The sequence below is a fragment of the Cyclopterus lumpus genome, chromosome 19 (assembly GCF_009769545.1).
Source record: "Cyclopterus lumpus isolate fCycLum1 chromosome 19, fCycLum1.pri, whole genome shotgun sequence".
NCBI lineage: Eukaryota > Metazoa > Chordata > Actinopteri > Perciformes > Cyclopteridae > Cyclopterus > Cyclopterus lumpus.
Genome location: NC_046984.1, coordinates 13,182,382 through 13,206,359, shown reverse-complemented (window position 1 = coordinate 13,206,359; position 23,978 = coordinate 13,182,382). Strand labels below are relative to the sequence as shown.

The 23,978-nt window shown below is 45.7% G+C and overlaps 1 protein-coding gene across 1 annotated transcript in view; it reads left to right on the top strand.

Annotated features, from left to right (window-relative positions):
• The window catches only part of ctbp2l (C-terminal binding protein 2, like), a 40,292-nt gene extending 16,825 nt beyond the window's left edge, over positions 1 to 23,467 (top strand). The window contains 12 exon segments of the mRNA XM_034558839.1: positions 8,018 to 8,172; positions 11,296 to 11,440; positions 12,892 to 13,098; positions 16,443 to 16,459; positions 16,461 to 16,658; positions 18,519 to 18,560; positions 18,563 to 18,655; positions 20,652 to 20,723; positions 20,725 to 20,780; positions 21,249 to 21,324; positions 21,327 to 21,367; positions 22,834 to 23,467. Of these exon segments, the coding sequence (XP_034414730.1) occupies positions 8,018 to 8,172; positions 11,296 to 11,440; positions 12,892 to 13,098; positions 16,443 to 16,459; positions 16,461 to 16,658; positions 18,519 to 18,560; positions 18,563 to 18,655; positions 20,652 to 20,723; positions 20,725 to 20,780; positions 21,249 to 21,324; positions 21,327 to 21,367; positions 22,834 to 23,014 (1,283 nt within the window). The 3' untranslated portion in view covers positions 23,015 to 23,467.
• The last annotated feature ends 511 nt before the right edge of the window (positions 23,468 to 23,978 follow it).

Sequence of the window (23,978 nt, the reverse complement as noted above, 5' to 3'; positions counted from 1 at the left end):
CACAGTGAATAGATGTTGCGCAGCTGACAGCAGAGGAAGCGGCACAGAGAGTTTCCAGCCATCACGCTCTCCGACCGCAGCCTTTTCTTCCTGGGAGATTAACAACAACAAAAAAGGACAAAAGCGTCCAACCCTCCTCCCCCGCCCCCCCCCCCACCCCACCTTCTCCAACCCGCTACCATCCGATCACCAGCCTGCACGCCGCTGGTGTACGCTGCTTTTCTCTCAGCCCTCAAAGGCATGGACTGAAGATGATGCAGCCGGGGGCTTAGTGAGAGATCGCTCCGCAAAAAAAAACCTTCCCCTCACCAACAGGGCCAGACCAAGAGGAGCAACTCCAGGGGAGGGGGGGAGTGGGGGAGGAGGTGGAGGAGAGAGAGAAAGCCGGGAGGGAGGGAGGGGGGGGGCCCTCCTTGGATTATTGCAAAGGGTCTTCCAATTCCCTTTTTTATATATATTTTTTTGCATATTTTTTTAACCCTCCCCACTCTCCTCAATCATCTTCTGTTTTTGCTGCGATGCATAGTTTTTAAGACGAAGAATGTGGAGACAACATTTTCCAGGCAAGCCGCATGTTTCCTGTTTTCTTTTCTGGATGTCTAATAAAGTCTGGCATGTGGGAGGGAGGTAGGTGGATGGGGAGAGGTGGGGGAGTGTGGAATAGAGGAGGGGAGAGAGAGAGTGTGTGTGTGTGTGTGAGAGGGGGGGGCACGGTGTGTGTTGTGTGGTCATAAGGTAGGCAAGTAGTCCAAAATGTAGTCATTCGGGGGTCTGCGCGTCCTGTGCTGCTGCACTTGGCTCTGGGTTTTTGGTTTCCTCTGCGGTCTTGGGCTCTGAGCGCTGTCCGTAGCTCGGGGCAACAGCAAGGAATAAAAGAGCGGGAAAGGGAGAGGGAGGGGAGGTCTGGCTCGGTCGTGCCATGGATGCTGTTGACACCCGCTTTTGTCCCTAGTGTGGGCCCCGGCCGGCCCATGCACACAGAGGGTACCATTTAAAACAGGCGTGCGCTCATTTTCTTGGCAGGGGATGGATTGGTGTGGCGGGCAGCCGGGTGGTGACAGGGGTGGGGCACTGGCAGTGCAGGACAAGTAGCCTTTGTGTGCTACTTTTGGGGAAGTGAGGGGAGGGAAGGGCAGCGAGGAGGCTGCCAACAAAGGGTGCTTATAACCCCCCCCCCCCCCCACACACACACCCTCTTTACCCCCTCTCTTTAACCACTACAACTCATGCAGTGACCTCGTGCTGTCACGGGCAGATGAAGGGTTTGTGTGTGTTTATGGCAGGTTTGTGTGTGTGTTTCTATGTATGTGTGTGTGTCTGTGAGAGAGGGAGGAAAGTAGTAAATGAGTAATTGAGCCTCAGTAAACCAGAAGTACAGGCTCTGGCAGAGTGCCATATGAAAAGGGAGGAAATTCCAACAAGGAAAACAAAGTGTTGTTTGACCCAAAGGCACATCTGTGCGTTGTGCCAAACTTCTCCGTTACTCCAGTCCTTGGCAGCTCCTGGCAGCCCGCCAAGGTTGTGTGTGGGTTCCTATTCATGTGTTGCCACATCCATGCAAGTGCATTCCTGTTGTGTCCGCGTTTTCATGCAGAAATCTCACTTTGCCGTTGCAACATGTGCCTCCACATGAACGAGTACGGCACACATAATTGCACACGTTGTGCATGATGAGGGTTGAGTTTGAAAGCTTTTAATAGGAATAGACTATAGAATCTTCTTATCAAATCCATTTGTAAGGAGCTAATGTTGGTCTAGTTACTTTTATTTTTTGCACACCTTTTTTTTTGGAGCTATTGAAAGTCCAAATTTATAGCGATTTAAGTAGATATGCTTAAATAATTCATGAAAGTTTAAGTGGGAAATAGAAGAAACTACTGAAACTGATGGAAGGCTACCAGCTCCATTATCTCCAGACAAAACTCACCACTCTCTTTGGTCATGCTGAACTGCAACACCACAGAATTTACTAAAATATGTGAGATGCCAACTGTTGTTTTTTCTTCTTCTTGTTTCTTTAATAAACTGTCTTTCGCCGAGCACAGATACCAAATTGCAGAGAGCACATTAGCCAGACAACAGCCAAATCTTTGTTTGGCCTTCGGGCAAGTTACTCCGAGATTTATCCTTAATTCGCCACAGCCGATACAATCAACTGGCAGGGACATTTGCCATTTTTAAACGGGCACAAATCACCCTTCAGTGACGACTTATTATCAGAAGCCAACGACTTGAATATTTTGTAGATTCCTTGCTTATATATATATATATATATATATATATATATATATATATATATATATATATATATATATATATATATATATATATATATATAAAGATACAACAATTGGATTTGGAACGGCACACCTCTACGGGCATGTTCCTCACCCCTACGGGCATGTTCCTCACCCACACACAGCCTCCTCCTGTCGGACTGGCTGCCTGTGTAAACAAGGCTTTGTGGCTCATGTGTCAGCACAGTGCGGCTCAGGGTGGCACAGTAAATGGCCATAACTGTTGGCGGTCAGCAGCAGCAGCGACCCCCTCCCAGCTTTGTTGTCGAGAAGGAGCCACCTGCAAACAGCAGCTTGGGGTTGCTAGGTAACCGGTGGCAGCAGATGACGATAGCACGGTGGACGGCTTGTCCGGTCCCCCGTTACCGCGAAAGTGACTTCTGTTGGCGTTTCATCTCCTCCGCTGTATTTTCTTTCGCCTCCCTTTCTGACCGCAACACAACTGCGTGTCCCTTCCTGGTCCCCCTTCCCCTCTCGGAGGCAATATAACACCAGCGGCGGAGGCCAGTGGTAGGAAGAAACTCCTCGCTCCCTTCCCCACATAATGGAAACTGGCCTCATCTCCCGTTGCGCCGCTCTGCTGCGTCCTGCTGCCAGAGTCTGACTAAGTGTCGCTGGCTCAGGAACCGCAGCCCCCAGCTCGGGCCGGGTTCGGGTTCCACAAGTATTTCTCTACAGGAATGATTAGAATTAAAACTCTGATGGCTGAGAGAGATGGGAGAAAAGGTCTCATTTTATTCATCTTAGTAAGCAATCAAGCCTTTTTTACTGGAGACCTAGATTTCCAAAATAATTTTTAGTGTGACCCAGTTCTCATTTGACTGTTTTGTGATCTAATTGAGAACAATGTACTGCTTTTATAATGTGAACTGAGCTCACCAGCTTTCATCACAGGGACTTATGAGAGCATTTTAGGAATATAACATTAAGCATTTGAAAGCATCTTGAAACCCGCATCATACATTTTTCTGAGCTTTTAGAGGGAGCATTCTTTGAGAAATCATCACGTGGTGCTTTTACTCCATTACCAGTACACAGCTGTCACACAAGTATGACTCAGGGTCTTTCTTATTACATGTTTATTGTGTAAATCTATTGAAAGTTGAGAAGGCAGGAGTGTTTAAACTTGTCATTGGGAGATAAAAAATAATATCAAAAGGTACAGCAAGTGTGATGTGATGTGGGTGTAAATTGAACTATTTGGGATTATTGGTCAGACAATACTACTTGTGACAGGGATTTGTTGATTTGGGCAATTATTTTAAGGCATGCAATTCGATTATTTTATAAATAATTTGTTAATGAGGAACATTTGTTGCAGCCCTAGATCTGACAGTATATTCGCAGAATGTGAGTGTGTGTATTAGATGCATTTATTCCTTTGGCAGGTAAACCCGCGACAACAGCTGCCTCTATCAGTGAATATGTACTCGTCCCAAATCTCTCCCTCACACACACACACACACACACACACACACACAGACGAACACACACACGCAGACGCACACACATTCGCAGCCTGGCAACAGTTTAGCAACAAGCAGAGGAAGTGAGAACACAGAGGAAAGGAAATGAGGGGGATTAATTAATGGAGGAGTGAAATTAAGAGCACTCTGCCTCCTGCGGTTCTCACGTGACCCCCCCAACACTCCACAGCTCCCTGCCCTCAATGTGCACATTGGTCGACATTTGATGCACTGCATCACATTGACACACACATATATATATATATATATATATATATATATATATATATATAAATATAAAAGACCAATTTAATGTACAGACCTTTTTTTAGTGTAACTAAATGTTCTAGAAATGATTTATATACACGTTTTAGGTATCAACATAGAGAGAAAAGGTTCTGAGAAGGGGGTATTGTGCAGATCACAAACCACGGGGTTCTGGTTAAGACTGGTTCGATGTGCATGCTGTCAGTTTACCACAGAGGGAGTGTCACCTGTCACCTCCCTGCTTCCCTTGCCCGAATACATTATCTTCTCTCCATCAAAATCAGCAGTGAGAATCAATCTGTCACACAGGAGGACACACACAAATACACACTCCAGCCTCCTAGAAAGACAGAGCGAGCAAAAGAGAGGGAAGGAAGAAACAGATAGAAAAGGATGAGACAGAATGACAGTTGAGGTGAAAAGGATGACAGGGAAAGCAGGAGCCCGTGATTACAGCCGAGGAATGATCGGCTGAGGTGGGGGATGGAGGTGGGAAACATTTACGTGAAAAAAGAGATAAAGGACGGCGAAGCGAATACATGCCGGGTGAACACAGATACAGAGCGAGACATCGGCAGAATGGAGGAGAGCTGTCAGAAGATGGTATCATACAGGGAGAGATCTGGGGGAAATACAGGGCTGCAGACGGCGTGATGAAATGTAACGGTGGAAGAGTCTGTGAGAAAGGAGAAGGAAAGAGTAAGAGACTGAAAGGTCAGAGAGAAGCCCAGTGGATGGTTCATGGAGTTCGGCTTGTCTAACTTCTGCCTCAGGGTTGGATGCAGCCTGCCAGTCGCTCCTCTACCCTACTGCTCCTCTCACCTGCTCGCCCACGGCTGTCTGTAATCTATATAAGGCGGTAACGTAAGCCAGCCAGCAGCACTGACTCTCATGAAGCCGGGAAAAGGTTGCACTTGGTGCTCTTGGTCTTTTCAGTTAGTCAAGGACAGCCCTACATGCCACACATCTGCAATGCCTTAATCAATATTACTTATAGCACTGTGGGATGTGAAAGAGATTGCTTTGAGCGTCAACTCTCCAGTCCAGCTCTTAGCCTTTTCTCCCTTTTATTGTTTTGGTTCAAATACGCATTTATGAACACATTCTGATAAACCAACCATAGGTCGCCTGCCCAGCACTAATCGGCAGTCATAGTTAGCAACTAGATGGGGAAAGACCGGTGGAGACCAACATGGAGGTCAAAGGAAAGTGAATATTGGACATATGTTCATCTGGTGGACTGAAGCATTTTAGGTTTTCATATGACGCATATGACACATCAGTCGGAACAACTTTCATAACCGTCTGTCAGCTCTACATCGGTCCTATTCTGCAAGATTATTTTCAGCATTGATCAATACGTGTATTACTTTTACAATGAACGGATTCATTTTTAAGTCTATAAAATGTCAGAAAATAGTTTTCTTCCAATAAAATGAAGATAAAGATCCAAAGATTTTTTAAATTTAAATTTAAAAACACCAATTATTTAAAACACCGGGGAAAAGCTAGAGTGGATTTAAAAAAAAAACATTTTTGGGAAATAATCGATCATCAGAATTGAAGTAGTTGTTTAATTTTCTTTCGACCGACTTATCAGCTCGTCATTTCAGCGCTTGTACGCATGTGTGCACCATCTCATGAGATGTGGTCAGGCACGAAATGCACACGTGCGTTCTCGCACACCCTCACCTCAGTTTGGTGTAATGGTCTCCATCGCACAGCCGCCATTAATATTCAACGGCCTGTCAGTTGCAGATGTGGCACGGGCGGCCGAGTCGCCACGCCTCACCTTGCCCGCCCTCATGTCACTCGTCTTGAACAGCGAGTGTGATAAGTAGGCATGGAAACGGTGATTGTGGTTGGCTGTGGGTGAGGAGGAGGAGGAGGAGGAGGAGGAGGAGGAGGAGAGAGAGAGAGAGGCGGCTCTCTGTCTGTCTGTCTGTCTGTCTGTCAGGAGAGAAAACATCTCCTCTGCCCTTTGCACCGAGAGTTTTAAGGGGGGTGGGGGGGGGTCACGGTTGTGTTTGTGCCTCCGACCTCAACTCTCGCCGCACATGCCATCTGTGCCAAAAAAAACAGTGCATTAAAACTGGCAGCCTGTTAAGAGATCACCATGACAATAAGGGCGGAAGGCGTGAGGAGACGGCACCTCCGCTCCGATCCTCCCCCTGAGAGGAGGATCTCTCTCTTTCCTCTTTAGGCCAACAGGCGGTGTTTAGTCTATTTTTGTGCACGCTTGTTTTACATTTTAATTTCACTCTTCTCTCGCTCTCTCTCTCGCTGTTTTTCTTCCCTTGCTCCCCCTCCCACTTGTTTGTTTTTCCCACTGTGCGTTTCAGCCCGTTTTGTGCGTCGGCCAGACAACTTTCTCAATCTTAAATCTCCTAATCTCACCTTTATCTGCCCTAATCAGCCTCCTCCGCTGTACGTAATCCTACAGAGCATGTCCCTAACGAGCCGTCCTCCACCTCTCCTCTCCTTTCCCTCGGTCCACCCTTCTCCTAATCTCGACCCCGGAGTCCGACGTCATCGTAATCTCCGGGCTAATTTAAAGAGCACCACAGATGCACACACCTGCTCTCACACCCGCACTTGCACAGAGTGAGGTCACACATACCCAGATGCTGATCTAGAGGAGAGCAGCAAAAACACAAGATAAGAAAGTGATGTCATGAAATCACTCGGAATGAAACGCCCATTAGGGATCCTGCTGGTTCAGGTCTCTTCCCGGGTGACCTGCCGTGTCAGCTTGGACATAAAGACTGAGAGTGAAGGTCGTGACCTGTGCGCTGTTAGAACGCTGGTACTCAGCGGGGAACAGTTTTCCTTCTCGGGGCCCGTCCATCCGTTGGGCCGCTTCAGTGCCGCTCAGAAGCGGCATGAATATTGATGCTCCCCTCTTGTTAACAATGTATGAAGCGGGGTTCGTAATTGTCTGACTTCTCAGCGAGACACGTCTTCGTCAGTGGGGACGCGTGGGAAGGTCGGCCCGCTGGGGAGCTCGGCTCTCCTCAGCTCTCTCCACTTTGAGTGAGAAGAGTGGGAAGGAGAGCGAGTCGAGCGCAGACGAGAATTGAGACACGCACTTTGTCGAGTGCGCTGAAGTGCAGATGTGAGTTGGCTTGAGGGCCTGTTTCAGGCGTGCAACGATTTTCCTTTGACGCTCTCCATTTCAATGATACATGGAAACTCATTTCTAAAGGTGCAGCAAGCAATTTCTCTTTTTTTTCAATTCTATTACACAACGAGGCAAATGTAGGATCCTTGAAATGAGGTGTGTGTGTGTGCAGTTGTCATATGTACACACTAGGGAATATCTTTTTGTGTGTGTGTGTGTGTGTGTGTGTGTGTGTGTGTGTGTGTGTGTGTGTGTGAGAGAGAGAGACCATGTAAAAAGGTTTCTGTGTGTCTGATCTGTTTGGGAGCCATGAGGCCGAGGGGATTCCTGTAAGTGAGGCTGTGGTCTAATCCAGTCCTGAGTAGGCACATTGATTTATTGAGCAACGCTTTGTAGTTTGGAGAAGCACTTCTTCCTGCTGTATCCTGATCAGTACGTGTGTGTCTGCCCCCACACACACACACACACACACACACACACACACACACACACATATTACCATTTGAGTCTCTTATTTTTCAAGTAAACAGTGATGAAAACAGTTGACTTCATCTGGCAGGAGAGTGGCACTCGCTGAATTTAGTCCAATAATTTGACTTTGCACAGTGGCCGTTTCTTCCGGTAAAGCTTGTCCTTTTAATTATGTATTGGTATATTTTTATTGGTTTAATTTTTTTGGTGTAATCTTTTTTTTTTTTTTTAATGCCCTTAATGATTATCTGTCGCAATTTAACTACATCATGTATAGAAAAGAAAGAAGAAGAAAAAACAATTAAAATGTAGCCAAACAGCTAATCTGGTAGGGGCGATTTCTTTCTTTTCTTGTCCCAAAAATGATCTCCCTTCTCTTCTCCGTCTGTCTCCAGGTATTCGGCCCCAAATCATGAACGGGCCAATGCATCCGCGCCCCTTGGTGGCGCTGCTGGACGGGCGCGACTGCACCGTGGAGATGCCCATCCTGAAAGACTTGGCGACTGTCGCCTTCTGCGATGCTCAGTCCACGCAGGAGATACATGAGAAGGTAGAAAACACACGCTGCTCTTAACTTTCAGTGAAGGTTGATGGAGAGACGGAGCCGATCCCTCTCTCCTGAATGCCTCTTTCTTTTCCAGCCACATCTCTGATATGTGAAGCGCGTTATGTTGGCCCCATACGCGGTTGCCAGTTAGAATATAGTGTCTTCATTATGATTTTATGTCACTTTTTGGTACACAGCGCAGTGCCATTGTTCTAATAGAGAGTCTTGTACGGCGGGAATGCGGTGTAATTACATTGGCTTGTAGAGACTCTTTATTGCTTTTTATGCAGCGCAGTGGCTGCAAAACAATATATGGCCATGGAGATGTGTATCACCGAACCGCTATCTCTCCATCTGCAGACAGACTGAGAGTTGCTACATCTTTCCTCTCGCTGTTTTTATGAAAATGGGACATATTAAAAACGAAGCATTTGCATAGAGATCAATTCAATCAAAGACCTTGGGCGGTGAGGAGAATGGGGGGGGGAGCGTGTAGCTTTTTGTTTGTTTTAACACTGCCTTATCAGGGAAAACATGATTGTAATGTTCACCTCGCCAGCATATTCAGCAGTTCACAGTAATAACTTGCAGTCGAGATACCCAGAGGGGTGGTCTAGATTGAAAATGTCCAATCTCTTCTTACTGCGCCGTGGCGGCGGAGATGCAGCGCTGATAATTCAGAGAGTTTCAGTCTGATGTTTTCAGGCCAGACGCCAGCTGCCACATTCTCCTCCATCCACACCAGAACATACAGAAACTCATGGGATAGACTCGTCAGGGGTGGAATAAGAAAGGGGCTTGAGGTTATGTCAGCACCTCTCCCCAGTAATCCCTTATTTCTCGGGCATGATGAAACACACAGCCGAATACTGATCACGATCGGGTTACAAATACCACTCGAGTGCGACCAAATCCCGCACGCGGCACCTGCGCTCCAACACGCAACATCCTCCCAGTTGCCGTGACTCACAGTCACATGTGGCTTGTAAAAGCTGGATGAAAGCCCGTATGGCGTACGGGCCACATTGTACACTGCCTGACTGTTCATCCAATTGTGGTGTTAAGATTATGGCTGCAACTAATGACTGGTGACGTAGGTAAGTAATCTATTGATATGTCATCTCCCTTTATCTCACATGTCTGCTCTCTAGTGTTTTCAAAAGGTGCAATCAATCATTAAAGCATCATAGCTTTAAAACTTTTAATAACATACTCCATATTATTGCGGATGTTGCTCTGCAGTGTTTTTGATTTATTTTTTTAACGCTGTTATCGTAGTCACCCTTTTTAAGAAGTGCCGAAAGCCCAAGCTCGAACCTACCAGGTGGAGAAAAATCTGCTCTCAGAGCTACAGCCAGTTCTCATCCCACCACATCCCCACTACTCACCAGTGGAATGACTTCATAGCCATAAAATGACTCCCCAGTAAGAGGCAGAGTCACACACACACACATTGAACAGTACACGGTTCCCCAAATCGAAACTCCTTAGCAACAGTATACTCTTGTCTCTCGTGCTCACACAGGCCAAATCGCTGCCGTGTCAGAAAAGCGCCGGCATCCTCAGAAACGATAGCCGTTAAAAGCAATAAGGCTTTGGTTACAGTGAAGAAGTGGGATGTGGATCGGGTAAGAGTTTCCATTAAAGTAAACTATCAGAGTGGATTTCCCCTAAGAAGACTCCCTCTCAGCCTCAAAAACAACACCAGGGAGAGAAGGAGAGTGTTTTAATGCTCCTGTGTTTCAACCTTGAACTAGTATCTGGAAGGCCCGCCTGGGGCATTGCTCTAATAAGAGCAGTATGGAAATTCAGAGCTAATCGGCTAATTACATAAAGCTAATGCAGTTTGGCTGGAGGTGAATGCAGAGCGGTTATTTAGGCGCTGTGGCCGATCCCGAGGGGAATCTTTTGAATCCACATCAGAATGAATCACAGGTCAGGTCACCTTGTCCGTGTCAAGTAGCAGAGGAGCAGCGCTTCACGGCGACACCCTCCTGACATTGGGACTGATTGAGACTTTTTATAAATTCTGAGGCGAACAGTGATTTTTCTACACCAAAAAGGGCGTTTTTTTTTCTCTCTTTTTTTTTTTTAGCAGGAGATCTAAAAAACCTGATGTGAATAACATTTGGTCAGGTTATGTGGTGAGGAACAAAGGATTTGATCTCCAGACTTAAACAAGCACCACCATGTGGTTATTTCACAGTAAACTTTTTTTCGTGGATTACATGATTAAAGATAAAGTAGTCCATGTACATTTCTTCCAAAACAGATACGAGTTCAGTTTAAAAGAGAATCATGTGCAGTTTTCATGTCTGTGACATTTAGGGTGAGAAATTATTTCTATTCTCAAGTCAAGTCGAAGAAGTTGGTAGTTGGTCTCAGGGTTTTATGATCTGTAGCCTACAATATATCACAGAAAACTTGTAGACGAATAAAGAGAGGAAGAAATGTGCAACAGAAAAGGTTGCATTCTTCTTCTTCGAATTGCTGCACAGAATGTAGGGAAGAAAAGTGATATGAAATCATTTTTGTTTTATATCTTTGTGGATGGGTGAAACATTTTTATCACCAGATGTAAAGGGGTCAAAAGGTCAACTGAGTGCAGTCATTTAGTTTGACCTGTCGCATGCTATGCTCTCTTAAGGTTTATCCTGCAATCAGCAGCTGCCTTGACCTCTCTCTCTCGCTCTCTCTCCAGACAATTGCCCAGATCCTTTGTCCGTAAACACCCTCAGGGTCTGTGTGTAATTGTGATGACCACGCGGAACCGAAGCACCTTGGAGACAATATAATGACTTGTTCCACTTCGGCGCAGGTCTCTTAAAGGACAGTGTGTCGCTGCTGCCGGGGATCATGTGATGTGTGTAGTTCCCCTCGCTGGGAAATGTTAAACGTTTTCTTTTCGGAGTCGTGGCGGACGCGATTTTCATGGCTCCTCCGGAAAGGAATGTGATCTTGTGATTTCTCATGAGTTCTCGTGAACTCAAATGGACTAAGAGCCACGTTGTATGCATTGGTCACATGAATGAATGCACAAAAAAAGATGAACAAAAGGAACGCACGTTAATAAATAAAATACTGTCGGTGGGGGAAACAAAACATACTGTGGATGTGTTTCTGCAGGTGCTCAACGAAGCAGTGGGAGCCATGATGTACCACACCATCACCCTCACCAGAGAGGACCTGGAAAAGTTCAAAGCCCTCCGCATCATTATACGCATCGGCAGCGGATACGACAACATCGACATCAAGGCTGCTGGAGAGCTGGGTACGAACTCACAAAACCAGTATAACGTGCAGTACTGCCACGTGTTTAGTGCTGCTGCTGTATGTATCCCAGAATATAGAGTCCAAACCACATGTGAGGCACATAAGGGTATTAGTTGTGTAGTGTCTAGTGTTTTATGTGTTTTTTTCTATTCCATGTTTGTGTTGTTGTGATTTCTTCAAGGGGAGCTTTGTGGATTGGTGTCCACTTATTGGTTTGTTTGTTCCTTAATTACATAATGGTACCTCAGGCACCAGTAATCAGATTTAGCTGAATCTTGAGGGGATGTTTCATCACATCGCTTTAATGCGGTATGTCGAAAAACTGCAGTGATTGGCAAAGAAAAAAAAGGGGGGGGGGCACACAGCAGAGGTCAAAACAAGATTTCTTTAGTTGATGGTGAATTTGCCCAAAAAGGGACGTCTTCAGGAGAGCATGTGTGCCGTTTATTTTTTCATTACAAAAGTAGAATTATAGAGTCAGATGAATGGTGGGCATCCCACTGTGAGCCCGAATGTTCAAAGAGGCCGAACGGGAAGAGAGACGAGAGACGCCGTCTTCTCTCTGAACCGCCACCCGGGCTTCTATCAGCAGGCTCGTGGCTCAAACAGCCCTTACAGTTGACAAAGCTGCCATTTCCCTGCCAATACGAGATACCGTGTCTAACTGCCGCCCACTCACCGAAGGCGCTCTGCCTCGCAACGCAGGAGTCAAAAGCTATCGTGCCTGGAGAAGGCGGCGCTGATATGGCGGCTGTTCTCGGGAGAAGAAAAGGGGCCATTGATTGAGCGGGCTCTGGCTATTTTTCGCTGTCCAGAGACGGCTGTGCTGTTTCTCTGAGATACAGAGTGGGATGAGGACATTAGAGGAGAGCGAGGGCAGGCAGAAGTGCTTAAGTGGCGATAATGGAAATCTTAGTGTTGATGGAGGGTAGGCATGGTAATACCATAGGTCAGGGGTTTTAAAACTCTGAAGGTAACAACATTATGAGCATTCTACGGGAGGATATCTGTGTCTCAAACTTGCTGTATTATGCATGTGCACATCATTTCAGAGAGAGTAGGGCTTTTCAAGGTTACATTATATCTCATCTTGAATTTTAGTGTGATATCATATAATAATAATAATAATAATAATAATAATAATAATAATACACAATTCGGTTGCCCAAGTTGCTCATTCTAGGCAAACTGTTATTAAAGATAATCAAAATAAGTAATTCATGGTTCTTGTTTTGTACAGTTACTATCTTATTTGCCTTAGTTCCAGTGCAACACAGGGCATTACAACCTTTTAAAATGTCTTACTGGCCTGAATTTACTCATATCTATTGGAATAATACTGTTATTGAATCATGATATTGATAATTTAATTTTATTCGAACCAAGCTTAATTTCCCCTGTTCTTTGTGTGTGTGTGTGTGTGTGTGTGTGTGTGTCTCTCGTCTTTAGGCATTGCTGTGTGTAACATTCCCTCGGCAGCTGTGGAGGAGACGGCGGACTCCACCCTGTGCCACATCCTCAACCTTTACCGGCGAAACACCTGGCTCTACCAGGCTCTCCGGGAGGGCACGCGGGTCCAGAGCGTGGAACAGATCCGCGAGGTGGCATCCGGCGCCGCCCGCATCCGCGGCGAAACCCTCGGCCTCATCGGCTTTGGTTAGTGTCATTTAGTCTGTAGTTGCTTTCTTACCTTTCTATCTTATTTCTGTTTCTCTCACTCCTTTTCCTGTCCGCCGGTCTGTGCTTTCATATCCGCTCAGCGTGCCTTCTGTTTCCCTGCCCTGATAAGGTTATTTTCTCTGCCTCTGCCCGTCCCATTATTTTCTCAAGCTTGTCTGTTTCGCCTCCCTTGGGCTTGGCTTCCTTTTCTCCGCCACACATGTTCTCTCGTCCCACCGCTCTAATGCTCACCATTATATCTCCATTATTCTCTCTTCTTCTGTTTTCGACTCTTCCTCTGTGTCACTGCGGGCCCCTCGACACCTTGCCCTGCCATAATCGGGCCACTCATGTTAGACCGGATTCTGCCTGTGTGTGTGTGTGTGTGTGTTTGTTACAGTGTGCTTTCCCTCTCTGCGCCTGTTTTTAATGCTGATTGTGTGTGTTTGTGCATCCTTCCACCCGGTCTCAACATTAGTGGTCTCACAGATGCTTTGTCTTCTCAAAAGCCTTTCCAGAGTGCCACCTTATCTCTGTGTCCACATACACTCCTCCTCCCCCCCCCCCCCCCCCCCCCCCCCCCCCCCCCCCCCCCCCCCCCCCCCCCCCCCCCCCATACACACACACACACACACACACACACACACACACACACACACACACTCCCCCTACAGGTCCCAGACAGCCTTCTAGACTTACTGTGCCCAAACACAGGTCCTGGCAGGGAGAATGCCCCCCCAATCTATCTCATTCTCACCGAATCCTCCCACCTCCAGCCTCCTCTCCCGGTCTTTCTGGCTCAAGCCTTCTCCAAAACAATGTCCATTGTCAGCGGGAGGTTGGGGAGAGCGAAGGCCTCCTGGTGTTTGTTTGTAGGACTCTGCACATTCAGCCAGCTGCACAACTCTGTGGGCTGCAAACACACAGAATGGGGAAAAAGAACCTCTGGCTCTGGCGTACTTCAAGTACCAGCCACGCCAATGTTTTGATATCACTATCATTCCCTAGATTAGTTATCTCCTGACTAAGTATGTGGGAATTCCCTTTACTTCACATTTCTGTGTAAATGATCACAGGATTAAACTTTGAAATGCTTGAATCAGCTATTGTTTACATTAAGAGTAAAACCAGTTAGGGGAATCAATTGGAGTCGATTGGAGTTTTTTCAGTCACAAATGTGAGAATAGAAGACAAAGAAAAAAGCACTAATGCAAGAACTTAAACATCCTGAAAAGTCCCATAAGCAGTGACCTGATCATGTTATTGTTCTACACATTTCTATTGTTGGAATGATTCTGTAATAAAAAATAAAATTAGTACCGTGAGCGTATTCTTCACATTTGAAACTATAAAGCATCATCAGGGTCCACTTACTAGCTTTTTATGGCACATCATGACATTTATATTGGTATTGTACTTTTATTAATTTAATGTTATTGATTTCAACCCCGTGGCCAAGCTCTATTAGGTGCATAGTTAACAACGACATATTCTATCCAGGAGAAATCCACGGCGACAGCACAAGACCCAAACAACCATTTTTTGTCTGACAACACACACACACACACACACACACACACACACCCACACTTCTTTTTGAATGGGCTGTTTTACAAAAGCAGCATTCTTTCCTTCGAGTTGGCCTTGACCAATCACCGCCCCCAGGTGCCGCATCGCCACCGGGTAGGAAAGAGTTGATTTGTGGCCTCACATTTGAGTTTGTCGTCCTCGTCCTTTTGACTGTGGATAAATGAGCAACACAAAGCAAATGTCTGCCGCAGAAAACCTCTGGCAGTATCAAAGTTCAAAGTTATATCCTCTCTTTTAGTAGCATTGATCGGTGTGGGAAGGTGGGGAGACGAAGGATTGGAAATATGAATAGAGGAGACAAGCGTGTTTTGGATTCTCTGGTATCTCCACATGAAAGGAAATATCCACATAAAAACACTTACCGGTTATAGTTTCTAGTGCTACACAACACAATTGTGAATTAGAGATTATTTGCAGACTTCATTGTAAATCCCTCCAAATCAAAGGGATGCTGTTTCCCTCTAACTCCAACACTTTACAACAATTGCCCATCGACCACACAGGCAGAAAAATCGTTGTAGAAGAAGCAGAGATGCCAATTCCTCTCTCTCTCGCTCTCTCTCTCTCACTCACTCACTCTCTCTCTCCCTCCCCCCCCCACCCCTCCCACCAGCCTCATCAAATCAGATTGTACTTCAGCCAAGACGACCTGGTCTGTTTCAAACTCACTGAACAAGTCACTCTATTGCTGCTGCTGTCTGCGCGTATAACCAGCCGCTGAATACAACAGGTTGTGTGTTGTCAAATCATATTCTTGGAAATATAAGGAATAAAACAAATGAAGCAGAAGCACACGGGGCTAGTTGAGGAAAAGCGCATACACCAAAAGGGATCAAGCACTTTGGGAAAGGGAGATTTCTACAGTAATCAAAAAGTTGATTGTAATCCCGTCCCCATAATTGAACGGAATGGTCTGAGTGATTGCTTCAGTATTTTGTGTGTATGTCAGCTGTCTCCCATTGGCTGCACACAATGCTCCATCACAAAGAGAGGACTTTGAGAGTGGAGAGGACCGTATTGATCCTGTTCACCAGCAGCAGCAGAGCAGAGGCTCACAGCCTACACAACACATGGCTGTGAGAGACGGAGGAAGAGACGTCTATGCTATTCAACGTCTCACATTCTCCACTGGAAACCAGTTACCTCACTGTGTCCTCATTTTGAGAAGTTATTTCTCCATCAATCATTCACCATTTTCTTTCTAACAACAGCAAATCTCTCGTAGACATCAGAAAAGACTTCTTAACGTCCCAAGAGAAGGAAATTACTTAAAAATGGATAGCTTCACTGGTCGGATGTTATGTTCATGTCTATTTTATTTAACTCACTCTTTCATGCTCATAGAGTAGCAGAAATGATGTTTAATGCATTTAGTGGTAATCTTTATGATGCGTTTACAGTCCTGTAAAAAATTAATATGGTCCAGGACTTCGAAGGATCCACAAAGATTTGACAAGAACAGGCATTATCTTTTGTGTCGGATGTATTCTAAATGCCGATGTATTGCCTCAAACATATCTATGTAACAGGAAACAGTGCCCATAATAAAGTACACGTGCCAGAGTAATTATCTTTATAGTTATATGCCTAATAAGTGCAGGTCGTGGCATTACCTGCCAGGTCCAAAAAGGTTGAGAATCCTTGATAACATCAACTAAATCCCTGAATTGTCGATGTCGTATAATTGCCTCTCCTGTGTTTGACTGCACGGTAATAACCCCGATTCCCTTCCCTTCTCCGCGTGCCCTCAGGTCGCTCGGGCCAGGCGGGTGGCGGTGCGGGCCAAGGTGTTTGGCTTCAACATCATCTTCTACGACCCGTACTTGCAGGACGGCCTGGAGCGCTCGCTGGGCGTCCAGCGCGTCTACACCCTCCAGGACCTGCTCTACCAGAGCGACTGCGTCTCCCTGCACTGCAACCTGAACGAACACAACCACCACCTCATCAACGACTTCACCATCAAACAGGTACACGAGAGGCGGCTCAGACGTGTCATCCAGTCGGAGCCGAACATCCCTTTGAACCGCTGCGATGTGACCCGGGCTTAACGCGGCGCTATCTAGCAGGTAGACAAGCAGAGCTGCTGGTGTATTATCACCCTGTCAGCCTGGAGGCTGTCCTAAAGAGCATTATAGTCGGTAGAAAGAGAGGGGCGAGGGAAGAAGAAAATGAGAGGAAAACGGCAGCAGCCTTCCAGCCTGCACATTCCCTGCTCTTTATCTTAAGCTCCACCAAAGCTGGACACAAATTCATTCCTTTGCTCTGTCAAATGCAATTAGCGCCAGCCCACGGCTACAGCAAATATATATCGACTAGGCTGCGCAGCAGGGGGCTGAGAGCGCTGCGAGGGGAAAGCGGTGCTCTCTGAGTCAATAACTGCACTGCGAGGCGTTGCCGGGGGGACACCTGCAGGGAAGCCGCGGAACTACACGGGCCGAAGGGTTCATCTCCCTTCTGTCGATTCCTCCCCATGTTGCCACTCACTGATGTCTCTCTTTGTCTTGCCATCCGTGCGCCCTTCTTTCTGCGAGTTGCAGAGAGCGAGGAGACAAACAGAAGTGGGTGTAGGGTAATAGCTTAACCTAGTTAACTCGATGTCTCTGTTAAAGCTTAATATTCTCAGCTGCCTCTTAAGTGCTGCAATGAAAGGACACTTTCCTCTCTTTCCGCTCTCAGTCGCTCTCAGCAAGTGGAAACGTGTGTGTGTGTGTGTGTGTGTGTGTGTGTGCGCATGTTTGTGTGTTTCTGTGTGTGTCAAAACCACCAAGGCCTAATAAAAGACTGCCTGCCAGCGTAAAGGCTTTTCATGCCCCTGGATTTCATCTTTTGTCAAGATTAAGGGATTACTTTCTTCTGAGCATATTCATTTTATTTTTTTCCCTTCCTCCGTCTTATACTTTTTGTTGTGCCTTTTTTTTTTTACACACACACAGCATGGGGTGGTGGTGCTGCCTCATCTTTCAGCTCACCCCTCATCCTTCATTTCATCTCTTGGTTTTGGATAAAGAGATTCTTTATCCCACATCTGACAGTATTCTCCCCGGCTGCTGTCTGTCTCCTACATCTCTCAGGCGTCGGGCACAACAAAGGTGTCACGGATTGTTTTTTTTAAATTCTCAATTTCTGTCCCGTGTAATATCTTTCAAGGCCCTCAAATGCAGTCATCCTATCCAGATTAATGTGCCGCGTTAGATCAAACAGATTAATTCGACTGTCGGGCTGACTGACGCACCTCAACACCCACATCTGGTCATTAGTCTGTGACTTGTTGTCTCCGGTGCGGAGGCATTATATTTTCTGCCCATACGAACAAACCATCTGTCCAGCCGTCCCAGTCTCTTGAATGCAATATCAGAAGGAATTTCTTTACCTTTGGCACAAACTTCCACTTGAGGATGAACTGATTAGAGTTGATGGTCAAAGGTCAAGGTCACTCTGACCTCACATGAACGCAATATCTCAGACATGGCTGGAGGGAATTTCATTACATCTGGCACAAACATCCGCTTGGACTCGAAGATGAAGTGATTAGAATGTGGTGGTCAAGGTCACTGTGGCCATAACAAAAAAAAAAAATCCATTCGTTAATAATATAATAAATAAATTAGGTTTTTGACTGACATTGATGTAAACTACAATTGACTGGTTGGCGGAGGCAAGCAACCTCAAGGAGCTAATCCTAGTTGTGTGTGTGTGTGTGGTGTGTGTGTGTGTGTGTGTGTGTGTGTGTGTGTGTGTGTGTGTGTGTGTGTGTGTGTGTGTGTGTGTTGTGTGGTGTGTGTGTGTGTGGTGTGTGTGTGTGTGTGTGTGTGTGTTGTGCACCACAGATGCGTCAGGGCGCGTTCCTGGTCAACACCATGCGCGGGGGGCCCTTGTAGATGAGAAGGCACTGGCCCAGGCCTTAAAGGAGGGCAGGATACGTGGTGCCGCCTTGGACGTTCATGAGACGGAGCCCTTTACGTAAGTACCACACACACACACACCACACACAGACACACACAGATGACTGCTTCACTTGGAGAGACAGATTCAGACAAGTAAATAGATGTGTGTGTGAAGGGAAAGAAAGCAACACATGACTCGCAGTCGAAGAGGACAGAGAACCTTAAACAGCCGAAGAGAAAGAAAGTCGGGACCGACAGCCATATGGCAGACATATGACAAGTTAAAGGACACCTCATGCTCTTCTGAAATGCTCCTTCGGGGCTCTGAAGTTAATGGAACTCAGGAGATGGAAAGAGCTCGCTTTATTCCCATCAGAGGAAGCAATGAAGTGTGTGTCCTCTCCTTCTTTAGACCGTGGATGTATAAAGAGTACGGGAGACAGCGTTTGGAAGCAGCACCCCGTTTATTCTTGTGAAAGTTGCTCAGTGGCGTATTAAGCAGAAACATTTGATTTCCCAGTGTTTTAGACGTACGAGCCCAAAGACTTTTCGTTAGGACAGTTTTCCAAATGAGAAAATGCTTGTAGGAAACGGTCAAATTGTATTTTAACAAACGTTAAACTGAACTAAGATTGCTGGAGCTCATCATCAGTATTTATTGGTGTATCAAGAAAGCGTCGTAGTGAATATCATCCTGTAAACATTTAGGCATTCATCACAGGGCAATGTTTAACGTGAACCTCGCTGTACTTCAGCGTTGAGCTCCGATCTCCATTTCCACTCCCTGCAAACCGCTTGGTGCGCCTCCCGGTTTACCACCTTCTAAGAAACATGCTCCCCATCTCAGGGGGTGACTGGTGGTGATTGTTGTTCACGCTTCAGGACAGGGAGGGAGTTTGTTTCTGGCCGGATGCTCGGCTGACTGGCTGCTCGTGAAGACTGAAACTCAGCCCGATGAAGCTGGAACTCACGCTCCGCTGACCCAATATGTCAACAGGGGACTGTTTCGTAACTTTGGCCCTCCATCCCACGCGACACTGAACTGATTCAGGGCTCCACTGAGGCGTTACACACACACACACACACACACACACACACACACACACACACACACACACACACACACACAACCAGGCTAGGTGTTACAGGAATGGAGGGAGAGGAGGGGAGTTGGAGCTGATCTGTCTTTCAGTGCCACATGAGAGGACAGAGATGAAGGAGAGGAGGATCAAAAAAAAAACTGAATGAGAATTGATTAAAATATGAAATGAGTTTATGCACACGATGGGCTTTTTTTTTTTTTAAATAACACAAAGCAAAAAACAATGAAATGCGCCTGGCAATATTTTAATGCACCAGGCTTTACATGCTCAATGGACACATACTCTCTACATCTCACAATATCCCGTCTCACTGTTCAGCTGTTGGCTTTGAAATGTAACAACTGTGCTAAACTGTTGTCATTCATTTCACTCTCTTTGCCACTTGCAATTCCTCACATGATTTTTTTTATGACCATCGTTGGAGAGCATTCAAAACGGAACGATCCCCTCCAGACATGTCGTAAGACATCAAATACAAATGCCTTGAATAATAATTTGTTTCAGATGTGTGTTTTTTTCCCACAGAAAACTTCAATTAGTTACAAATAAATTAGTTACATGAACTCCTTCTGCCTCATTAGAAAATAAATCCAGAATCTATGAACATGCAAATATTGTTCATTTGATTAATGTAACTGCCCGGGCACAAGATGCCAACGTCTATTCTCAGTGTGCTTCAGCACAACGTGAAAACAGACTTCAAGTGTCAACTCTGCACAGTGAAGGTCAAACATCCAAATAAAGTAACAACATTAGCGAAACACATTGAATGGAGTGGGACGGTGGTCAAAAAGTAAATATATATCATACTGTAGGTCATCATAATAAATAAAGAACAGCACAGCTTTGGTTATCCCTCCTCCTGTGTCTTTTATTTAATATTTTGTTATCATTAGTCCTTTTCTCCATTTTTTTCTTACCCTGTGGTGTGTGTGTGTGTGTGTGTGTGTGTGTGTTTGTGTGTGTGTTTTAGTTTTGCCCAGGGCCCACTGAAGACGCTCCAAACCTGATCTGCACACCACACACAGCCTGGTACAGTGAGCAGGGCCTCTCTGGAGATGAGGGAGGCAGCCGCCACCGAGATCCGAAGTAGCCATCACTGGTACGCGGCCACATAAACAAATTTAATATCTGTTACTATCTGTTACAAACACAGTATTAAATACCTGTTCCCACTCTCCACTGCTCCGTGATCAGGGCGGCAGCCTCAAGCTTACTGTGGTGACCTGTTGCACGTCTCTCTTTCCCACATGTCACATTTCCACTTCAGTAGGCCCGGGTAGCCGTTATTAAATCTGGGACCTCTTAATAGATGTCATCATTAGCTCCCCGAAGCAGAAACAGAGCAGCGCGGAGCCCAGAGGCTGGCCGACGATGGACACATCCAGATTCTTAAATGATCCTAATTTGCATTTTGTGTTTCCAAGCCAGATATGATTGTCACTCCAACTCTTGTCTGGTCCCTTCCTCACCTGGAAGACGTTACGACCTGTCACAGTGTGTTGCTTTACTGCGTTTAACTATGTGGTGTGTGTGTGTGTGTGTGTGTGTGTGTCTCTCACATTGACAGGCCGTATCCCCGACAGCCTAGAAACTGCGTCAACAAGGAGTTCTTTGTCACCACGGCACCTTGGGCAGTTATGGATTCAACCAGGCGTCCACCCTGAGTCTCAACGGCGCTGCCTACAGGTAGAGGCTGGGACATGCAGATGGCGAGCAAACGTTGCCCTTCCATTTAGAACAAAATATAAAAATTACAAAATGTATGAATTAAAAGATTTTTTTATTTTTTTAAAAAGCTTCCCTGCATTATTTTAGGATTGTCTTTTTTAAAATGCCAGTAAAAGAAATGTCAATTTATGATATATTATTGATATATTGTTATGAGCATTTATTTCCCAATTACTTTTCCTTCTTGCAATGAAGAAAATGTCCCGTTGACTCCCTATAGTCATTGTTTTAAAATGTATTTTCTTCAACTGGTTCAGGAAAGTCCATAACAAGTAATCCATGACGCCCCCGGTCTGCTAGAGACCCCCCCCCCCCCACTGTTCTCTGTCGTAGTAGAATGGTCATTCTTTGCCCACCTGTGGGCTCTTCCTGAACTCAGCATGTCCGCCTCCATGTGTTTCTTCCACGCAGCCAAGTGAACCAAACTCTTCCTGGCATAACAACCGGTGTCCCCCAAGACAAAATTATTGCCTAGATCAGGAGCAGGTAAATACGACCATCCGGGACAACAGCCTCTTGTCTGGAGGTCCCGGATAAGACCCTCTCACCTGAGCTCACATGATGTGTGTCCCCCCTCTATAACACCCCCCCCAGTACTCACCTGTTTGACTGAACACAAAGTAGAGATGGATGGTAGCGAATGTGGGTCGTGAGTATCACAATAAGCATGACGTAAAGCCATTCAGATTCATGGATGGAGTCATGCTTTGTGATTTCCTCCTTTTGGGGTTTTGGGCAACTTCTGTTGGATTTAACGTCTCTGAAGCACATTATTCTTTCCTCCTCCTCTTTGGTTGAATGGAGTTATTGCACGGAGCACCTCGTGTTCACAGAGGGGATTTCTTTTTTTACTGTAATAGACTCTAATAGACCTTTTGACTTTCATGACATACTATACTATACCTTTTTTTAATACTTATACATACTGCTTTACTTTTATGACAAACTATACCACGACTTTATAACATACTATACTAGCAGGTAGACTTTTAAAATACAACACTCTTACTTTTTTACTTTTATGACAAACTATACCACAACTTTATAACATACTATACTAGCAGGTAGACTTTTAAAATACAATACTCATATTTCTTTACTTTTATGACAAACTATACCACGACTTTATAACATACTATACTAGCAGGTAGACTTTTAAAATACAACACTCGTACTTTTTTACTTTTATGACAAACTATACTATGACATTTTGTCTTACAATACTTTGACTTGTATTCATATCCCTTCTGACAGTTAATTCTTCCGGTGGTGGGAAAGAGCCTTTAGTGTCACTAGATTTTGGGTTTGTTGAGAGGATCCTGTCTGTCAGGATGTTGACACTGTACTACATATTAGTCCACTACTTGCCCTTTGGGAGTCACACTGCCCGTGACACTAACCTTTGACCTTCCCTCTCCCCCCAGATACCCACCGGGCGTAGTTGGCGTGGCTCCAGGTGGCATGCCTGGGGCGTTAGAGGGCATGGTGCCAGGCGGGGTGCCCATCGCCCACACCCTGCCCTCCGGTACACACCCCTCCCAGGCCCCGTCGCCCAACCAGCCCTCCAAACACGGCGAGACCAGAGAGCACCTCACCGAGCAATAGCAGCAGAAGGGATACGAAACGACGACATCTCATCCGAACGTGTCGACACGTCAGAACCAACCAATCGCAAAGCAAACCGACCAACTGGGACCAAGAGACGGTGAAACAACACAAGCGGCTGACGGTGAAATCGGTCAGCAACCGGGAACAAAGGAAGTGTTCCGGGGGAATTTGTACTTTTAATGTTTTAGTTTCTACTCTCTGTCTCTTTGGGTTCAGTACCGACTTTACTCTTTGATGATGATGATGATGATGGTTTTTTTTTTTTTCTTCGGGACATGCCTATGATTGTGGACACAGAGTCGAGTGTTTTTAGCGCTCCGGGATCAACCGATGAGACTCTGTCCCGCCCCCGTACACCTCAGAGCTCATGGGAAACGTAGGCCCACATTTCAACACACCAATGGGCGAACAAGAGAAAAAAAAACTTTGGCATCATGTGCTACTGGACCTTATCTCCCCCCCCCCCCCCCACCCCCCCCGCCCACCTTTCCTTCACCCAGCTCCAACCTTCCTTATGTAACTAATGTGTGTTGTTTAGCCCCCTTCTGCCTCAGAAGAAAATTATAATTTTGTTTTCTTTCAATCTTCTGTGTGAATGACTAAAAATGGATTACTATATATATTTATCATTCGTCAAACAAAAAAAGACTGCTCATCAGTTCTAGTAATCTAGTGTGGGTTTTAACCCTTTCCTGGCAATAATACATATGACAGCTGTTGCAGTTATAGGATTTCACCACTTGAGGGCACTTGTACACAGTGTGGGGGATTTCTTCTGCACGGTGACTGTTGAGACCATAAGTTGCTCCAATATATGTTGTGTGAATATACTTTTTTTTTTTTTTTTTAAAGCTGTAAACACTAAACAAACATTCACTTTATACATTTGATTGTAGCTGAATTAAATTAAATGGATTTAGAGGGAGTTTCCAGTATTTAACTTCTCTCCTTGGTTAAGAGC